Below are 16,430 nucleotides of genomic sequence, written 5' to 3' on the forward strand. Positions count from 1 at the left end.
TCCCTCCTTTGGGGGAAAAGCAGACTTGACTTGACTCCTGTCTCTTCACCACAATCCTTGAAGATGAATAGAATGACTGCATTTGAAACGTCGGAAGTCAATATTTTCACCTGGCTGATAGCCCGAGAAGACATACTGAAATTATAAAGGTTGTTATGGCATCTCCGGCTTGATGACGAACGGAAAAACGTCCTTCGTTAAGGGCATTGAAAAGAAGACTACTTGGGGCCTACAAGTTACGTACCATTCCGACATTTGCCTGGTGCGAACGAAGATAAACCTCTGTTAGAATAGCTGATCTGCAAATGCTTTTTCACACCTTCTTGACCGATTTGTTATTATTATTATTGGAATTTACATCTATGTGAACGGCCCCAGTAGATACAGAATTTCACAAATTAAGTCAAGGTTTCATACAGAATTGTGGATTGAATGGGACAAGGTTTAATGAAATCTTGCATAATTTCCTCGAACATTTTGAATGTGAAAATTTTCGAAACCACGAGTAAGGTTTCCTCTGAAATTCACCATACTGTTTCTTCTAACTCTATTAGTCTTTGCGCTATTAATGCTCAAAGTTCAGTTTTCAGCACTTTCCCGCGCTCATAATTCGGAAAGGACGTCGCTTTCGACTTCGGTGTAATAAACTTGTTTTTGCATGTTTTCCTGTCTGCTTTCCATCCCCAAGCGCTGTTATAGCAATTATGAAACACCCTATATATATACACAGAGGGTTGATTAGAGAGAGCCCATTTGAATACACTGAAACCAACGCAATGTCCTTACCTCATCATGTCAAATGGGTTCTCAAGATGACCTATGACCTTGATCTGACCGTGACCTCTGACCTTGACACTTAATTGACGCATATTTGGTCGGCTTGCGACATAGAATCATACCATAGAGCTTTTTCTTTGTTATCACTTCGATTTACGTTTTTTCAGGCTCTTTCAGAATTTACCATTGTAGTTCCATAAGGAAAAAATCGCAATTTGACCTTTGACCCTATATCTCTTCAATTTTTAGTACAAGTGGCATGCTTCTATGGCGAAACAAAACTTATGTCCTTCATCTAAAGTTACACCAAATTGCACGACTTTACCTCATACCACTTTTGCACAGTGAACAAATGAAATTGACACACGAATTAATCAACCCTCTGTGTGTATATATATATATATATATATATCAAGGACTGGAGCGTATACCCACCTAAAAAATTAGCATTAAATCACTAACCTAAAACTTAGATACGAAATTTTGAGCAAGAAAAGGAAAACCTGATTTGTGCGACTATCGGCTACAACGACCGTAAATTTGCGGTCCCTTCGGTGTCATTATAACTGGTTTTGACTGTAGTTGCTTTCTCCATTTCAAAATGAATATACCGTACTCTATAAACAATTCTTACAATGTTCATTCCTTAAACAAGACAGGATGTAAATATCTTGAGCTTTAATTTTAAGCAAATTCTCTGTTCCAATATTTAGAATCGGAATGGTTAGATTTATATGTTGTGGTATACAGGTTGGTGTAGTTATTACTTTTAGACAAAGAATTGATGTTATTCCAGTTTGTTTATAAGAAGTGTGAATGCGACTAAAGCATTATATCCTTACAAAGCTTCCTGTTCACATCATGGTGCATCAGAGAATTAGTACAAGGAAACTGTTGGAAACTACAAATGTTAAGGTCTTTGCACGTCTTTTGTGAGAATCCCTCAACATCTTAAGTGTTATTTACAAATTGTTTTGAATCTTTACGTAACGCAACATGCCATAGTGTAATTAATTAATTAACTTATTCAGAAGTTACTAAAGAAGAACGTAGATTCAATTTCTATCAGTACCTTTAATTTCTTAAATTTACGTTAAGAAATTTACATTTAGTTGCAGAAATCTGTAGTAGTGTGAGTCAAACGTTTTATATTTTGCAGGCAAATGATGCATTTGAGAAGCAACAGTATACTCTAGCAATTAGTTTGTATAATAAAGCAATAAGTATATGCCCGAACTCAGCCATTCTTCATGGTAATAGGGCTGCTGCGTTTATGAAACGTGGTTGGTGAGTATTGTGTTTCCATATATACTCGTATGTAATTTCTTTAAATGATATGTTTCCTGGTGTTCGTTATTGGTGTACAGGGTGTCTATCGGTCACGAAAGTCACGAAAAAGTCACGTAATCAGAAAACGGTCATTAAAATCACGAAAAAGTCACGAAATTTAGCTTTTGGGTCACGATATTTTTAAACTACAAATGTAAGTACAGATTGGAAAATTTTGTTCTATAAAACGTCAAAATTCACCACCAAAAATATCTATGGTCGGCTTTAGACGCTACCAAATCGCAAGCAAAGTACATTTGTATCGCATGGATGAAAACTCGGCCTAATTCGCACGCAAATTCGCTCTTGAAAATGTTAGGAAATTTTATGATTTGGTAAAGAAAAGGTCACGAAAAAGTCACGAAATTTCATTTTGGAATTTTAGTAGACACCCTGGTGTATTTTAAAATACCGCAGCCTTTATTTTATTAACTCTTTGTGTGGTAACAATATATGTATTCATCAGTAGCAAACTGAATTTGATGTGATATGAACGTGATATGTATATATATGTGTGTTTTATGTATTAAACTTTGTGTGGTGAAATAGTATATATACATCAGGCTCCAGGTTTTTACAGAATGATAGGCCCATCTATTGGCAGTATTCACATTTTTTCCATCTGTATGCCTTCAGTATAAACGTCGTAGCATTTTATTATGTTAGTAAATTTTATAAAATCCAAGATAGCGGCCCGCAGAAATAAATTCGTAGTTTTCCCTGATGAATTCGAGCAAGTACCTCTATCCATCACGACTCTGGAACCTACTTCAAGAATAACTAAAACTTTTCTGACCAGAGTATATATACTTACTTATTATAAGTAAAATACAATGTTACGGTTTCGACAACTTAACGTTATCTTCATCAGACACTAACTGCTGGAGTTAGTGTCCGATGAAGGTAACATTAAGTTGTCGAAACCGTAACATTGTATTTTACTTATAATAAATAAGTGTATATACTCTAGTCAGAAAAGTTATTCTTGAAATTCGAGCAAATTCTAATACTACTGAATCAGGAAATGACGTTTCTGATGTAGACAATGATGTAAAAACTGTCACCAACATTCAAACTTTTCCATTGGAAGGGACAAAATAATGGGTAATTATTTAGCATGCTAGCGAAAGTTCAGATGACAACCGAGCACTGTGATGGTTGTTCTGATCACAAAACTCATTACTAAGGATGAACAACCGGGAAATAACGTAACCTTCAAAGGATTAAAGTGGTGGACAATATCCATATTTTGTCAAAAATAACCAATTTTCTGAGTAGAATTCTTTAAATGTCAGACATCGTATTGAGCACCATTGAGCTACATATAGATATCGCTCATTTAGGGAAATCCGGATTCATACCAATGGGAGCACATGTTTTTGAATATCTTATGTTGATCTGTAAGTTATATGACTTAAGTTTCCCTTATTCTGAACTAAGTTAAACTTGAGTCAAAAACAATTTTAAGTGTCACTTGTATTCTCGTGAACGAAACACTTTCGTGGCGGTTGTATTCTCGTGGACGAAACACTTTGGTGGAGGATATATGTCTGGTCTATTTATTCAGTAGTCCTTGCAGAATTCTTTGATAATAGACAAGTTAAAGGTGCCTTAGGTTAGTATTGTAGTCACTTGGTTTCTAACGCACACTTTTTTTCTGGGGGTCTTTCAAATATTGTAAGAATTTGAATTGATGGCGCATTAGGTTTGAGGAAAACGTAAGAAGTAGGTTTGAGGAAAACGTAAGAATTACGTTTTCTTATTACAGTTCAAGATAAATTCACCGCTTATAACATGAAATGCATGCTACAACTCAACAAAGAGAGAAGGTCACTGTGCAGAAGGCAGCCGCAATGGTTCACCCTCATTATTTTAACCGCCATCTTTAGTGATACTTCACTTTTGGTGCTGGTAGTGCGGTAGCTAAGTCGTAGGGAGCTTACTTCTTGTGCGTGGGGTCCCCGGCCAAGTAATTTTGTGGTGGACAACATCGTGTCCATGGGTTCTCTCGGAGTACTCTCATTTCCTCCCACTTTCTCATTCCACCAATTCTTCCATCATTCACGTGTTTTAATCATCGTCTCCCTTAGCCTAACGGGTATAATCGTGGGACGTTAAAATGAAATATTTCATTACTATTTTTTTTACCTTGGGTGTGAAGAGTCCCTGTTTCGATCCCAGGTCATATGCTTCTTTCCACATTCCCATTCCATTAATTGTTTCATAATCATTCACTTTTGGTAATCAATCATCCAGCTCATTTAGCCTACAGGGCAACCAGAAATTTCATTTCAGTGCATGTTAATGGTAGTTGATATTCTTTTGTATTTAGTGTTCTAATACCATGTAATGTGTATCCCTGTTACCACGGCATAGCACGTCCTCAGGTTGCGGATCGAGGGGAAGGCCTTTAGATATGGAGGTTAGCTGCGAATATAATGAATAAGCAGTCGTGGATAGACGACAAGGGCTTGTCCTCCAGCTCTTGGGGCTTTGACAATCTCATCCTGTAAAAGGGGCACTTGTTCAGAAACATTCACAGAAGCCTCGAATCAGGACTGATAACTTCACACGGCTACAGAAAAGTAAAATGAGCATGAGACTTGGAACGTGGAATATAAGAAATCTTTAATAGGGCAGCCAGCCATATTAAAATCCGTAACGAGTGAATTAGAGAAATATATGATGGACTTGGTAGAAGTTCAGGAACTTACATGGGAAGGAAAGTGTGTGCTGTAGACGGAAATTTTACGTACTTTTATGAAGAATGAAATTAAAAAAAAATAATAATAACAACTAGAAACAGAGTTTTTCGTTCACAAAAGAATGATATCAGCAATTAAATGGGTTGAGTTTGTTAATAGAATTTCTTTTATTTCTCCGAAGAGCAATGGTGTGATATTATTGTTCTAAATAACCATGCCCCAACAGAAGATGAGAATAACTATGTAAAGGACAATTTTTACGAAGGAAACTTCAGCACTTTCAAACCGATAATAGGGAACGAAAGTCCACAGAAGGAAAGTAATAATAACGACGGAAAACTTACGACCTTTTGCAACATCCAAATACCCTATCGTAAAGATGACAGAATTCCCAAATCACGACATTCATAAATTTACTTGGACCTCACTAGATGGGAAGCATATAATCAAATTGATCAAATTTTAGTAGCTAGAAGAAGAGAGTCAAGCATAATTGATTTTCAATTGTTATAGAGGACCAGACTGTGATACTAACCACTACCTGGTAGTAGCGATTATAAGAGAGAGGTTATTGTTGAAAAAAGATAATAATCAGCACCTGATAACGGAGAAATTTAATTTAAAGAAATGAGAGGAGGGTCAGACAAGAGGGGAATACCAAATTGAAGTGTCGAATAGATTCTCGATTTGAGAAGGTACGGAATGCACTAGTGTTGAAGATACTTGGGTTAACATTAGAAATAATATTAAAATTCCAAAAAAAAAAAGAAAAACTGAGGTACGCGGAAATACATAGGAACAAACCATGGTACGACCAGGAATGCACTGAACTAGCAAAGAAGAGAAAACAGGTAAAATTGCGTTAGCTATAAAGTCCGAAAGAAATTTCACTGACATCAGACAGAAAACTTCCAAAACTTTTATAAAAAGGAAACGTGATGTTTTAAAAGCTTAATTTATTGAAGTTGAAGATAACAGTGAAAACAAAAATATTTGGACATGCACAAATGCATCAACGAGTATAAGAAAGGCTATCGACTTCGTGCTTGTGTAAAGAAAGTGGAAGGTACAGTTCTTACGGACACAGATAATATTTTGAGTAGGTAAAAAGAATTCGATGACAATTTGCTAAATGCACAGCTAAAGAACAATGCTCGTGTCGAACAAGTCATACAACAGAACCTTATATTTCAGAGCCTAACCGAGCAGAAATAGAAACTGTTATAAGAAATTAAAGAAACACAAATCCCTGGGTATAGGCGAAATTCCTGCTGAGTAAATTTTAGCTGGAGGGAAAAAATCGTGGAACGAAATGCGCAAACTCAGTTTCTTCATATGGAACAAGGAGGAATTGCCACAAGAGTGGAAAGGATCAATCACCGCTCCAATTCACAAGAAAGGCAACAAAGCTGATTGTAATAATTATCAAGAAACTTCCTTTTGTTGACATTCATATAAAACCTATGAAATAATCTTTTACTACGATTGATCCTATACGGAGATGAAATTTGAAATTACCAGTGCTGATTTAGGTGAAATCGATCGGCAATCGACCAGATATTTACCATTTGTCAAATAATCGAAACAAAATGTTACAAGACCCCTGTATATCAATCATTTATTGATTTCAGACAAGCTTACGACTCGGTTAATAGGGAAACATTGTACAATATTCTTACCAAATTTGGTATTGAAAAAAAAAAAGAAAAAGAAAAAGATTAATGGATGTGTAGATGAATGGTAGATTAATGGATGTGTTTAAATGAAACCGAAAGTAAAATTCGAGTAGAAAATTAATATGCTTTCACAGAGACCTGTTGTTGCCGTTATTATTCAGTTTTGTTCTGGAGTATGCTGTAAGTAAAGTTGCTAGCAGAAGGGCTTAGAGCTAAATGGCACTCACTGGGTTATGGCTTATGCTGATTATGATGTCAGCCTGATGATATAAAGACAATACAAAGAAATGCACAAGTTTTATTAAACGCCTGCAGAAACAAGTATTTAGAAGTAAATGCGAAGAAATCCAAATATTGGAAATTTGCCTTGACCGTAATACTGAAAACTATGGATATGCTAAAATATCAAGTAATACTTACGACAAAGTAGACTCTGTTAGATACCTAGGATCAACATTAATAGACCAAAACCATGTCCACGAAGAAATTAGATATCGACACAAAGCAGCTAATTCGTGTTGATATTCAGTTCAAATCGCGAATTATGTCGAAGAATTTGAAGCTTAAAATTTATAAAAGAATAATTATGCTTCTTATACTGTCTGGTTGCGAAAGATGGCTGCGTACTTTGAGAGAGGGAAGAACGTAGACTAAAGTATTTGAAAATAAAATCTAGAGGCGAATATTCAGACCAAGAGGGATGCAAATGGGGAATAACTAAAATTTCATAGCGAGGAATTGCATAATTTATAGGTTTACCTAACATGGTTAGCCACAATATTGAGGAAAGTAGGAACGCTTTCAAAATTTTAACTGGAAACCCAATCGGGAAAGGACCATTAGGAAGACCTAAGTACAAATGGGAGGATAATATATAAAATGGATCTTGCAGAAATAAGAATGCATAGTAGAAATTGGATTCAGTTGGCTACGGACAGAGATCAGTGAAGAACTTTTCTGAATGCGGCATTGAACCTCCGGGTTCATAGGCCACTGAGTTAGTTCTCTAACAGATCCTTGTTGTAGAAAATGAATTTCTGCATGTGTGCGTTACGTTCGGTAGCAAAGACTTTACGGCGTCAAGATTTTAAAAAGTAAGAGTATTAGGTTTGAGTAAATGCAGTTATTTTTATTATTTTTTTCTTTCTTTACAAAATTCTTGGGAACCTAGTTTAGACTGAAAACAATCAATAACAAAACATGAAAAGGAATTTCAGAAGGAAGTTAGACTGGATCTATCTATATGTAAAGGTAGTATTCGCCTAGTAGAACTGAGGGAAAACAATGCCGAAACCTCAATTTGAGTGAGGGCGACATGATTCAAACTCGAGACCCCCAGATTGCGAAGCGAAAACGCAAACCATTCATATATTCTTATCCGGTTAGAATTTGGGAATGAAGAATTAATTGTTTAAATGAAGGTACTTTGTAATGTGAATACGTTTTCATTGCTGTTGTTAAATGGTCAGTCAGTTGCGAAACTCCTACCCCCGGTAAGAGGTATCTCAAGATCGACTTTTGTGGTGGACAATATGGTGTACGTGGGATTCTGGACGTTCTTCACCTATGTTCGAATCTCTTTATTGGAAGGGGGCGCGGTGGCTCAGTGGTAGAGCGTTCACCTCCGGTGCTTGGGGTCCCTGGTTCGATCCCAGCTCGCGCCGTGTGGACTTTGTGGTGGACAAACACCGTACTCGTGGGTTTTCTCGGGGTTCTCCCGTTTCCTCACACTTTCTTCATTCTACCATTTCATTCATTTCTCATAATCATCGTCTCCTTTAGCCTAACCGGCATAATCGTGGGACGTAAAACTTAAAGATATCATTTCATTTTCTTGATTTGAACATTTGTTTATTCTTAACTTGAAGTTACCATTTGTGTTCTTTAACTGATAGTTTTTGTTTTTGTTTTGAATTATTCGTATGAGAATATAAGTAATCCTCACAGTTGGAAAACTCTATTTTAACAATTTCAAACATTTATTATTTTAATGCTACGACAAATCAACATTATGTCCGTGGGTTTTTTCAGAGCACTACTTCCCTTATCCCACTTTCATTCTACATATCATTTTGTCAGTTTGATAAATGGAGAAAATAACAGATTTTATTTCATACCGATTTCGTAGCGAATTCGATAATATAGAAAGAATGGAAGAATGGACCACTGAACCGAGATTCATGGATAGTGGTTAATGCATCGGCACGGTAAACTGGAAACTGAGGTTCGAAACAGTCTAGTCATGATTTTTTTTTCTCACATTTTGTATATTGTATTTCATCAGCTTCCACTTCTGTTTGTAACATGTCTTTCTTAGCACAGAAAACGTAGCCATGGGATGTTGCACTAAAGGTTTCATTTCACAGTAATGTATTATGTTTACTCTAATACTAAGAAGAATTGTCTTCAGCAAGCATACATTCTGAAAGAGGGAGAAGACGCAAACAAATTTTATATTTTAGCATTCTTTAATAAGCATAAAGAAGCTTTGAAAGTATGGCTTGCGTTGTAAATTGAACTCAGATGGTTCCGATTAAGAGATGAGCAATACCAATGCTTTGTTTATTGTTGTTAATTTGAAACCTTTTGGTTGTTTTCAACCTCATAAAAGTCGTGCATTGATACGCTGGTTGAAAATTTTACTGGCAGTAACGGGCAATTAATTCTGCCGGAAGCTGCTGTCATATTTCGGCAGTACGTGGAAACATTTTGTTTATCCTGTCAATAGAGGTCTTGATAGATAATATGTACAGAAGGGAGATTTTCAAGGAATTAGAGAAATGTAAAACCTGGGATGAATTCATATGTTTAATCATTTACTATTAATTGTAGGTAAAATATAAGGGTCATTGTTTTACGCAAGAAATGTATTAAAAAAATATTTATTTATTTACTTTTTTGTAAATTGGCTGGCAAGGAAAGAAACAAGAGAACTGTCAAGAGTATGAAAGAAAAAGAACAGAAGAAAAGGAATAATTTTAAGTGCCAAATATCAGTCTGAAATATGCAGACTCTGTTTATGACGTCGTATGCGTCGGGCACTAGAAGTTTCTGCGTAAAATAGATTGAGAAGAAGAGGATGGATTGACCTCGTCTTTAGCAAATGTGTATCACAATAAATTTTGTAATATTGACGCGTCACATAATCCAAATTTTGCCTATAGGCAACATACATTAATGATAAGATATATTGCTGTCTAATGCTTACTGCTATTTTCCTGCATTTAACTTTTTCTCTTTAAAGAAATCAGTACTATTGGAAATGTTTTTTCTTGAAACGATTAATTTTATTACTTTTACAAGTCAAGGTTATCCCCTTCAAAATGTTCCCTTTGGGCAGTTACATAGCGATAGAAGCGTTGTTGCCATTCTTCGTAGCAACTTTGGAAGGCTTTTGCTGGATCTTTCAGTTCGTCGGTTGCGCTCTTCTAAATATTATTCAAAGTACCAAAATAATGCCCGTTCAAGTGGGTTTGGAACAAGGAGAATAGAAAGAACTCACAAGGGCTGAGAGCCGGCGAACAGGGGGCTGAGGACCACAGGAATCCTTTTTTTCTCCGAAAAGTTCATTCCTGAGGACTACCGTGTGACGTGGTTTTTGCAAACAGGTTGGCGCACATTTTTCTCATGTCCAGTCCATATCCCGTGTTAAAATTTGATGATCGGTAAACACTCTGAAATTTAATTTACTACTGATAATTCTCACCGTCAATCGTCGATCTGACCTCGCAAGTTCCGAAACCCGGTGAATCGGTTTGGGTTCGGTTTAAGTTTCAAACCGAATGTGTCGGTTTATTTCAGAAACTGAACCGGAATTTGGTTCGGTTCGGTTTGAAAACAGACACTAGATTGGCACTTTTCAGAATATTCTTACATATTTTGGACAAGTTCCGAAAGATATGTAATGATTTTGTTTTAGGTTAAGTAATTGTGGATCTGCTGTTCCACTTTTGAAAGAAATTACAATTTTCCATGTTTTTCTCTTAATATTTTTGGCAGAACATATTAATGATCAATAGAAAATAGAAGTAGAACAGTTTTTCGGTTCGGTTAATCGTTTGAAACCGGTTCATATTACAAACTGAAACAGGTTTACGACTCCTCGAACCGTCCATCTCTACTCACGAGAGACTTTAGTCTTTCCACATTGTCATCCGTTCTTGAGATTGAAGATCTTCCCTTGAGATTGAAGATGAAGAAGAAGAGATTGAAGAAGTTCGTCTTCCACTTGTTCTTGGCCTTCTAAAAAGGACTTGTGCCATCTGAACACTTGTGCTCTGGATAGGGAATTCTCTCCATGAGCTTTTCTGACTTTCCACAAGTCACAGTACAAGATTCCCCAATTTTTCACACGAAATTTGATTGCAGAATGTTGCTGAAACTGCATTGCCGGTTATTTTTGTAACGCATCTCACAAACACAGTTTCACACGCTCTCAGCAGTCGTGTAGAAACTGGAGCAAGCTCAAACTTGTACTGGTTCAACGGCAAGGGTTAACTTAACTGCGGTGAAAAGGTGGAGGGCGCAGAATTGTCGATTCGTGCACAGGGTTGCTATTTTCATTATTTCTCTAACATACCTCGTATTATTATTATTTTGCATGTGCTTTTGTCTACAATTGCGTGTAATTACCTAAAATGTTATATTGTTAATGACTTGTATAAAATTGTTCTAAATTGATTTTACAATAATATGTTTCGTCGTGACCTTTAGGGATGGAGATGTTTATGCCGCTATGAGAGATTGTCACACTGCCCTCCAGTTGGATCCTAATCATCTGAAAGCGCATTTCAGGTATTTTTATCATCATTAATAATAATATAAAAAATGTGATTGACCGTTTTTTTTTTTTTCATACTGTCTCTTCGTTTCCAGATGTTCAAGCTGCAAAAGAAGCTGTTTCTAAAAGATAAACAAAACAAAAAGCTAGTTTTGTTAGTATATTTTCGATATATTATATAATGTAACTGAAGTGCATACCTCTCTTCTTATTATTATTTTAATTAATCTTGTTTGTAATTGCTAAAGACAGAGAACACACATGCTCCCCAAGTTTCATTGCAATATATTGGCGTTAAATGGTTCAAACTCTGTTCTGTTGTGTGCTATAGGAGATCAGTTGCTGTACTGCTTTATTTTATAATCGGTATTTGTTTAGGTACAGCTGGTAAGAGTTGCAAGAATGTATTTTCCGTTATATTCCAATGTTATAATAATAATAATCATATACTACTACTACTACTACTACACTCCTCCTCCTCCTCCTCCTCCTCCTCATCATCATCATCATCCTTTTAATTAAACAGATTTTAACCGATAGCATTCAGCAAGTCGAAGGCTTGGGGGGAGCAACAAGTAATAATAATCTATTTATAATTTAAGAAGTACTCAGTCTGAGTAACGATAATTGCTAATAGTTAATCGTCACTCCGCTGCGTATCTTTTTTCTGTCTTCATTTGAAAATGGATACTTATAATATGAACATACTTTGCTGCTTGTTATTAAAGAGGGATCTAGTATCATTTCTACGGTAAAATTTTCTCAGTAGATGGCAGATCACATTGCGATGTTGCCACATCAGTTTCGCAGAGAAGAGTTGTTAGACGCAAATAGATGTTATCCATGATTTAGTATGAAGAGAAATGAGAATTTTTATTTCCCTTTTATTTAACACAGCCCGCTTTCAAGCTATTAATTAATTATATTCTGCAGTTAAAATTGATGATTTCAGCTCACTAAACATACATTTTTCTACAACTAGATACTTCTACGAGCCGATAAAGAATAGGTGTACCAATATAAAATAATAACATATCCTGCCATTTGGATAAAATAGATTCTTTATACCTGAAGAAATGATATTTTACAAGCGACATTATATTCCTCTGTTTACTTTATGGAAGTCTTAATCATTATGGCTATAAATACGAGGGGGTGCTGATAAAGATTGAGCCTTACCAGATAAAATTGAGCTAGGAAGTTGAAACTCCCACACTATTCCACATATTCCCCTAGTAGGTCAATGCATTTGCGACATCTGTCCTGCAACTCTTTAAGTCCTTGTAAATAGAAGTCTTTTGTCTGCTGCTGTAACCACTCATCTGTAGCATCAGTTGCCGCTTGAACATTGAAAACGGTGACCTTTGAGATTTTCTTTTTTTTTTTTTTTTTTTTTTTTTTTTTTGAGATTCGGGAACAGTTGATAATTGGATGGAGCTAGGTCAGGCGAATAAGGGGATGATGTAACACTTGAAAGCCTAGGGTGGCCAATGTATCCTGTGTTTCAGATGCGCTGTGTGAGGAGACATTGTCGTGCAAAAGCAGAACAGCTTTGGAGAGCTTACAGTGACTTTTGTCCTTGATGCTTTCGAAAGCGCTTCCTCAAGAGACCACAGTAATATGCTGTATTAATGGTTGCACCCACTGGAAGATAGTTCACGTCCTTATCCCAAAAGATTGTTGCCATTTGTTTCTGTGCAGACCTCTGCACACGGCACTTCTTTGGATGGGGAGAAGAACTGTGCCTCCATTCCTTAGATCTGCGTCGCACCTTTCCCTTGGAGGAAGAGAGACTTCATGACGATCCTATGCACCTCTGGACTGAAGCTTGCTGGAGGTGCCGCCATGTTTACTTCTGAAATGGAAAAGAAAAGGATGTTAATATCATAGAACATTGCATTTTGCAACATAGTCTATACAGATCCTGCCCTATATACCTTGCTGATTTCATCTTCCCAGCTCACTTTTTTCTTGGAAAGATTCAATCTTTATCAGCACCCTCTCGAACAGCGTTTTCTGGGCAGTGTTCGAATCAAACTGCCTTTAGGTCAAACTAAAATTATTTTTACTGTAAATTCTTTTCAGATAATGGCGACGAAATATTGTATATATATATATATATATATATATATATAATGTGTGTGTGTGTGTGGATATATAAATTGATGGATGGATGAAAATGTATGTGTATGTCATGTGTGTACGTATGTATGCCCCAGTATAATTTTGGAACACATAGTGCAATTTCAACCAAACTTGGTGCACATATCGTTTACAATCTGGAAAAATATTCTGTGTGGGATAAGACACTTTTATTACCCCTAAGGAAGTGGGAAGAGGATGACATAAAAATATCGAAAACGACCAATATTGGTATCGAATTCATAGTTTGTGGAGTTGCTAAGCCGATTGGTGACAGTCTTGACGACATTTAAGGCCAAATTTAGTTAAGGGAATAAGATACTCGTAGCATCTCTAGAGGTAGGGGTGGAGAGGGGGCAACATGTAAAAATAGTCGAAAACGGTCTATATTAATGTCGAATCAAATCAATAATACTGGTAATAATAATAATAATAGAAGTAGCACATACATGCAGAAAATTCTTAGCGATTTTCAGGTAGCTGTAGGACACTCTGAAAGACTTAAATATTGCTCTAGCTCGTTACTTCATGCAGATCAACATTCTTTACTGACGTGTTCACTGTTTTGAAGAATACAGTGCAGAAATGGATATGCAAAACCTTATAGCCTCACGTGGATCCGTTTCAAATGCATTATCAGAGACAATATGAATAGGTCACATGATGCCAAATGTCATATTGATCATGCAACCCAGCTAAAATGAATAACATAAAATCATTATTGAACTTTGAAAGATGATTTGGTTACTTGGTTTAAATATTTTAACTATCTTGGTTATGTCATATAAATATTCTCATTTTTGTAAGTATCAGTCGCAGAACAATTTGTATCTTCACTTTTCTCTACTTATTTCTTTATTTTAGTTTTCTCCGACTACTTGACGCCATTTCATTAATTGTAACTATGTTCGAAGAAGACACATTGAAGGATTATTCTTTTTATTTTGTATTTTTTTCAATCTTAATTAAAGTAGTTCGATCCATACATCATGTTTGCTTTCGGAAATAGTACATCATATGCGATATGCACGACTGAAAGCTAGTCTTTATATGGAAAAATAAGAGATAATTCAAATCTTTGCAACGCTGTATCTCAGGATCCAATTTTCGTTGTATATGGCTTTTTTTTTGGGGGGGGGGGGGGTTGATATTGGCTCCAATTTAGTTCTATAATCAGAGCAGTTGATTGTACAAATTAGAAATTACTATGGCCTACAGTAGTGTAATCATATATTTGTTATTGATTTTATATAAAATATTTTAACTGAAATAGTATAAGAAAAATAAACTTAATTGTATTTTCTTTGACAGATTGGCCAGGTGTTTGTATGAGCTTCAGTGGACACAGGAAGCTTCTGATTGCTTACAAGTGTTCAAAGCAAAGTTTCCAGAGCATGCTCAAAGCCATGCATGCAAAGCTTTGGATAAGGATATTCAAACAGCCAGTGCATCCAAATCCGATTCAGGTTTGTTACGTTACTCTCATTTTGATTAATTATCTCTTTTCACAACTGAAATACATATTTTCTCTCTCATTTCGTATCATATTGTAATTTTAAGTATGAAACATGTTTCACTGCTACACACACGAAATTCACATAGTTTGTTTAGAACTTCAAGCATCATTAGGTAGAAACTTTTGTAAGAAGTAATTTTAAATGTAAAATATATTTACAGAATTAAATCAAAACTAAACGTTGCTCCAATCTAATGGTAGTTACTATAAATTGTCCAGTATACTAGTTAAGAAGTATTAGTTAAGAAGATTTTTTAGATGTCACTTAAAAGCCACGCGTCACGTCTTGAACGTCCTGTTCATTTCCATGTTTATTTTATCGAAATTCTGCAAAGTTTTTGTTCAGTTTGAGAATGTGTCATGTTTATACGATTCTTTCGGCTCGGTCAGCATTTACTTCCTCAAATTTAATTAGTTAACGAAAATCTAATTGAACAGAGAGAACTGTGTAACTTATATCAGCCTAAAATTTTCATTACTCTATTCTCATAATAATACCAGTGTGTAAAATACCAGCAAACTTGAGTCTGGAAAATCACTATTCATTTGTATTTCATAATTTTTGTTTTCTTTCTGTCTTCGCAAAAAGATCCATTGTCCATGCGTTTAAAACTAAGATACGATTGATGTTACGGAAATTTGTTTTTAGTTGATATCCAGTAATAGCCCCAATCATACGTTGAGCAGACAGTTATCTAAATAGTGCAGTCAACTAAGTTCTTTACAATCTTATGGAGGAGTCACGTATTAAACTAAAGGCAGAGTGCGCAACTTAAAAAAGTAATAACAGCGAAAGGTCTATGCTACGCCATCAGTGCACTCTTCCCTTTTTCTGTGTGATAATCCGAAATGATTTGCTCTTCTGTCCGTTTGAAGTATAGGCAAACGAAAGGATTACGCTTTAGTGTTGTTGATCAGAAATATCAAAAATAGTTCAGTGGCGAAACCTCAGAAATACAGTAACCAACACATGCTCCCCTAATGTGTTCCAATCCTTCCACTCCAATCCTTATCCTGTAATTTGAAGAGTAGATTCGAACAAAAAATAGTTTTTATATTATCACAGTAGTTTAGTTATCTATTAATTAGCAGTTACAAGACTGAAATGAAATCCTTAAGTTTAGCATCCCAGGTTTATGTTCTTTAGGCTAAAAGAGACGGTTGATTACTGGAAGGGAATTATTGTGGAATTAAATTTTTGAGCTGTCCCACTGGGAATCCAACTCGGAACCACATACACAAAAGATACACACGCTAGCCACTAGATCAGCGGGAAGGGCAATAATTATAAAGAAGTTCTGGTGTATTATATATAGTTTCATTTAAGTTACTAAAAGCTCCACAGAAACTTCATTCAGAATTAGTGACAGTTTCATCAAATCGGCAAATCATATACAACTTTCCAGAGAATTATAAATGGTACTGTGTTGGTTGCAATAACTGAAAAGGTTGTGCTGACATTTTATGAATTTCAAAGTTGAATCGTGGTTGGATTGGAGTTTATA

General features: G+C 35.7%; 1 protein-coding gene across 3 annotated transcripts in view; it reads left to right on the forward strand.

The window, feature by feature from the left end:
• adp (WD and tetratricopeptide repeats 1) overlaps positions 1-16,430 on the forward strand; it is a 103,612-nt gene that overhangs the window by 60,835 nt on the left and 26,347 nt on the right. For all 3 annotated transcript variants that reach the window (XM_081728675.1, XM_081728690.1, XM_081728683.1), the window contains exons 10-12: positions 1,937-2,064; positions 11,201-11,281; positions 14,721-14,875. In XM_081728675.1, coding sequence (XP_081584801.1) covers positions 1,937-2,064; positions 11,201-11,281; positions 14,721-14,875 — 364 coding nt within the window. The remainder of the gene's footprint in view (positions 1-1,936; positions 2,065-11,200; positions 11,282-14,720; positions 14,876-16,430) is intronic.

Source organism: Thermobia domestica, chromosome 1, assembly GCF_964235325.1.
Source record: "Thermobia domestica chromosome 1, izTheDome1.hap1.1, whole genome shotgun sequence".
Lineage (NCBI taxonomy): Eukaryota > Metazoa > Arthropoda > Insecta > Zygentoma > Lepismatidae > Thermobia > Thermobia domestica.